General features: G+C 40.0%; 1 protein-coding gene across 1 annotated transcript in view; it reads right to left on the reverse strand.

Annotated features, from left to right (window-relative positions):
• LOC102260515 overlaps positions 1 to 3493 on the reverse strand; it is a 22889-nt gene extending 19396 nt beyond the window's left edge. The window contains exon 1 of the mRNA XM_005869977.2: positions 3374 to 3493. Within this exon, the coding sequence (XP_005870039.2) occupies positions 3374 to 3467 (94 nt within the window). The 5' untranslated portion in view covers positions 3468 to 3493. The remainder of the gene's footprint in view (positions 1 to 3373) is intronic.
• Positions 3494 to 5711: the final 2218 nt, after the last annotated feature.

The following is a 5711-nucleotide window of genomic DNA, read 5'->3' on the forward strand; positions in this document are numbered from 1 at the left end:
GTGCTGCCAAAACAAGTGAAACTCACAAGAACAGTGTAACTATGGTAACCACTACCTTGTTTACCTCTGACTATAAAATAAAGGCTCAGCTTGCCTCTGGATCTCTCTCTGTGGCCTCAGCGAGGCACAGGAAGATCCACAGAGAATAAAGAGAGAACCTGGCTATGCTGACCATCTGAATGCTGTCTCTGTGTCCTTCATTCTTCGCTGACTCCATCCACACCTTTGGGAACCCCTGAACCGCTGGGGCTGGACCCCGGCAGCTTCCCTGATGCCAAACAATCCAGTTCTTCTCTGTATGTCCATGGTTCCTCCAATGCTGCTGCCCAGTGCTGGAGCTCAGAGGGAATGGGACTGTGTAAGCTTGTGCACCAGCCCTTTATGAGGGACTCCTTGTCTCCAGCAGCCTCCTTGTCACTGAGCCACTATCGCCACTGGTTTTTATAGCCTGAAGTTACGGGAACATCTCTTTCCACCCCTGGAACTCTGGGCTGGGGGTCTGCTGTGGGGCTGGGATCCCTTGCTTCTCACAGGAGGCCTCAGCAGTTAAGATATCCCTCCTAATTAAAAACACTCCACACTTGGGTGTCGGACCAGCCATTCTACTCCTTCACTCATCCTACAAGTCTTGACGTACATTCTTCTTTACGTCTCTAGTTGTAGAACTTTCATTCAGCCAGCTTTCAGGCAGTTCTGAATGATGGTTGTTCTGTATTATAGCTGTTATTTTGATGTGGTTGTGGGAGGTGATGAATACTGGTGTTTACTTACACTGCCATATTGGTTCTCTCTCAGAAATACATTCTTCTCAAGTGCACATGGAAATATTCTCAAAGATAACCACATGTTAGGACACAAAATAACTCTTAAAATATTTAAGAAGATTGAAATCATATCAAGCATTTTCTCAGATCATAATGGCATGAAATTAGAAATTAACTATAATAAAAAAACTCAAAACATTCAAACACATGGAAGCTAAATACCATGTCATTAAACCATAAATAGGTTAACAATGAGATCAAGGAAGAAACAAATATTACCTGAAACAATGAAAATAAATACACAACAACTTGAAATCCATGGGACAGAGTGAAAGCAGTCCTGGGAGGGGAGACTCAGCATTACTGGTCTACCTCAAGAAGCAAGAACAATCCCAAATAAACTATCAAACCCTATGTCTAAAAGAACTAGAAAAAGAACAACAAACAAAGCCTAGAGTAAGTAGAAGGAAGGAAATAATAAAGATCAGAGGAGAAATAAATCACATAGAGACTAAAATAACCCCAATACAAATAAGCAACGAAACCAAGAGCTTGTTCTTTGAAAAGATAAACAAGATTAATGATCTTTCAACTACTCTCATCAAGAAATAGAGGACCCAAGTAAATAAAATCAGAAATGAAAGAGGTGAAGCAACAACTGACATCACAGAAATACAAACGATTGTAAGGAAATATTATGGACAATTATATGCCAACAAATTGGACAACTGGGGTGAAATGAATAAATTCCTAGAAATATACAATCTTCCAATACTGAATCAGAAAGAATCAGAAAACCTGAATAGACCAATTACAACTAACAAAATTGAAGCAGTAATACAAAAAACTCCCAGTATACAAAAGTCCTGGAATCAATGGGCAAAAACTAAACAATTTCCAAAACATATAAATAACTTATACACCAGGAAAACAAAAAATCCAATTAAAAAATGAGCAAACGACCTGAATGGACATTTCTCCAAAGAGGACATACAGATCGCCAATAGACATGAAAAAATGTTCAATGTCACTAATCATCAGAAAGATGCAAATTAAAACCAGAATGAGATAGCACCTCACAGCAGTCAGAATGGTTACCATCAATAAATCAACAAACAACAAGTGCTGGTGAGGATGTGGAGAAATAGGAACTCTTGTGCACTGCTGGTGGGAATGCAGACTGGTGCAGCCACTGTGAAAAATAGTATGGAGTTTCCTCAAAAAAATTAAAAATGAAACTGCCTTCACATCCAGTGATCCCATTTCTGGGAATATATCCTAAGAATTTCCAAACATGAATCAGAAAGAACATATGCACCTCTATGTTCATTCCAGCATTATTTATAATAGCCAAGATCTGGAAATAGCCAAGTGCCCATCAGCAGATGAGTGGATAAAAAAGCTGTGGTACATTTACACAATGGAATACTACGCAGCTGTAAAAAGAAAGAAATCTCACCTTTTGCAAGTGTGGATGAGCCTGGAGATTATTATGTCAAGTGAAATGAGCCAGCTAGAGAAAGACAAATATATATATGATCTCACTTATACATATATCATCTAATGAACAAAATAAACTGATGAATAAAATAAAATAGAAACCAAGGCATAGGTTCATGGAACAGACTGACAGCTGTCAGAGGGTTGAGGGGAGGAGGGGACTGTAAGAAAGAAGGTGAAGGGATGAGCCAAAGAACATTTATGCACAGACACAGACAACAGTGTGGTGATGGCCAGAGGGAAGGCAGGGTGGGAGTTGGGTGGAGGGAGGTGGGCAAAGGGGGAGGGTATGGGGATCTGTAATAGTGTCAACAATGAAAATCAAGTAAAAAAAACTACATGTGTAACACAAGAGGACTGTTCAATAAATTTGGGTACATATATTCAACGGTATGCTATATTGCTATTAAATATAACACTGTAAAAGACTAATTAATGAAAAGAAAAATGTACAAAACTATATGTACTATTTGCAAAGGATATATACCACATTAACAGCAAATGTCTCCATAGAAGGATTACAGTTTATTTGCAGTGTTATTTTTGTGATATTTTCTGAATTTTACATAATGAAAATAAATAATTGTATAAAGGGGGGAAGTATGAGAATAAAAACAAATTTTACCCTTTATTACTTGACTGATAAGCTTTTCATGGTTCTCTAATACAAAAATATCTACTTTATTGTTTTATTTGAAGTCACTTTAGAGTTCCTTTTTAATGGATATTGAAGGCAACAGTAAGGCCCATAATTTAAGAATCAAAAAAAAGAGAGATGGGGTGAGGAGGAGGAGAGAAAGAAAGGAAAAGGGGAAGGGAGACAGAGAGGGGAAGGGAGAGAGGAGGGAGGGAGGGGAAAGCCCAGCCCCTCTAATTCACATTCCACAGATGCATTTGACAAGGGACCCTTTTAGCTAACAGTATGACTAATACCTGCAGGATACGAGCATTCCTCAGAACGGAAATTTGTAAATCCCGAAAAGGTGGGGGACCAGGCAGCGCTGGGCTGCAGGTTGGGGGTGGGAGTGCTGAGCCCAGCCCCAGGGGAAGGGCTGTGGGGAGCTGGTGGCCCCAACCCCCGTCTGCAGCCCTGGCTGTGGCAGCCTCACCTCCATGGCTGCCGGTCCACCATGGCCACGCTGTGCGCAGCCAGGCAGCCCAGGGGACCCCAGCAACCCCCAGCCCCAGGCTTGGCCACAGCATCCTCAGCTCCTCAGACTGCACAGGCCTCTGATGTAGCCTAGATTGCAGGTCAAAGTTCGCACTTTACTGGGCGGCCCCGCCCACGCGTCTCCATGGCTACAGCCCTGAGGCGCTTCCCCATTTGCTCCAGTATCTGCAGGTGGTCCGCCCACGCGCAGCCTCAATTGGCTGCAACCAGGGTCCCCAACCGTCCTCAACCTTCCCCAACCGACCCCAACAGTCCCCCAAGGTCCCCAACGGTCCCCAACCGTCCCGATGGTCCCCAACAGTTGCCAGACCCCCTTCCCTCCTGGGCAGGCATCGCTGTGGACAGGAGGGGGGAGGAGAGCCCAGTCTGAGGACAGTGAAGCTGGAATCCTTTTCAGGTCCTGGTGAGCCAGTGAGTCCCTCTAGTAAGTGAGCCCGTTGCCTTAGGATTTGCCTGATGTTGTTTCCTGTTTGAAGCAGTTTTACTCGACCTTCTTCTAGAATCTAGAATCTAGATCATTGTAGTTTAAAAGAATAGAGAACAGAGAGGAAGTCTGTTTAACCTTTTATTAATAAACAAACATATAATAGAAACAGAATGCGTTAGTTTTCTAAAAGAATTTCCTTAAGCATTAAAATTACTTTGTTTTATCATAACACATAGGAATAATAGGGATAGCTGAAATACACTTAATTTGAATTAATAAAGATTAATTCAAGCTGAATTCTGTTAGTGACAAGATTATATATGGAAAAAAACAGCTTTTTGTTTGAACATGGGAAAATATGTAAATGTGGCCTTAAGGTCTATCCTTAGGGAGAATAACATAATTTATTCTGCCTTTTTTCTCTTAGAATATCCTCCTTTTAGCCTTTTCCTTGTCCCTGGCCCAAGAATAAGCCTGCCTTCTTGTGTGTCCTGTGTGTTGTAAGGGTTGTCTGTATGGAGGGCGCCATCTGCCGGCCGTGGGAAAAACCGCTGTGGGAAGACCGCCTTTTACAGTTCAGGGGACTCTTCAGAAAATGTTGTTTTCCTTCTAATTCCACCTCAAACCTGGAGTAAAATTCCAGGAGGGAAAACAGCTTTTAATAAACATGGCCAGGTTGGGATTCTTGTAGTGGTTTGACTTGTTTCTGTGACTCTGAGCTTGGTGTCACATACGGAATATTTAAAAAAATATCATCATGGAAAGTGCAGATCCCTGTCTTTATTTCCACCCAGATCAGTTAGAAATATGATTATTGTTCCTGTTTGTGCCCTTGATCTTTAATCCAGACAATGCTTTGTTCTCTTCTATCCAGGAAAAGGATTTTAAATATTTTTATTGCTGTCTCTTGCTTAGTTTCATCTTAAGAACATATATTAACATCTGATAATACCAGAGTGAGGAATGATTTCTTGATTTTTTTTTCTTCCTAAGGCTATGTGTATGATTTTTAAGAAATCAATGTTTCTTTTAATTAATGATTATGTAATCAGAACTTATTCAAAGGTTGTATAAGCTCTTTAGTATTATAATATTTTCTTGTGTTTTACTTATTGTTCAAATGGACATAAAGTCATAAGTGTTTATAACAATATGCATACAATAATTTTAAAAATTAACTGCATTCTGAGTGTATTTGTTTCAAATTACCTTTTAAAAGTGGGGAAATTCTAAATTATTATAATTTTACTATAAATTAAAAACATGCATTTTTTTAAATCCTTGCTCTAGAATACATTTATTGATATTTTACAAAGGGAGAGGAAGAGAGAGAGAGAGAGAGAGAGAGAGAGAGAGAGAGAGAAGAGAGAAACATGGATGGGTTGCCTCCTGAATGTGCCCTGACTGGGGATCCAACCCGAAACTAGGCTTGTGCTCCCACTGGGAGTGGAACCTGCAACCTTTTGGTGCCTGGGATGATGCTCCAACCAGCTGAGCCACCTGGCCAGGGCCAATGTGTATATTTTAAAAATGGAGAAAGAAAGTGATTGGCATGCCATTCTATAATATATACAGTATGTAAAATGGATTCTGACACAGGTTATTTTTATATAAATTTTTCTTAAGTACAGTTACAGTTTTCTCATTTTCATTGTATATGTCAGTGATGGCGAACCGTTTGAGCTCGGCGTGTCAGCATTTTGAAAAACCCTAACTTAACTCTGGTGTCGTGTTACATATAGAAATTTTTTGATATTTGCAACCATAGTAAAACAAAGACTTATATTTTTGATATTTGTTTTATATATTTAAATGCCATTTAACAAAGAAAAATCAACCAAAAAAAATG

This window comes from Myotis brandtii, unplaced genomic scaffold (genome assembly GCF_000412655.1).
Source record: "Myotis brandtii unplaced genomic scaffold, ASM41265v1 scaffold311, whole genome shotgun sequence".
NCBI classification, from domain to species: Eukaryota; Metazoa; Chordata; class Mammalia; order Chiroptera; family Vespertilionidae; genus Myotis; species Myotis brandtii.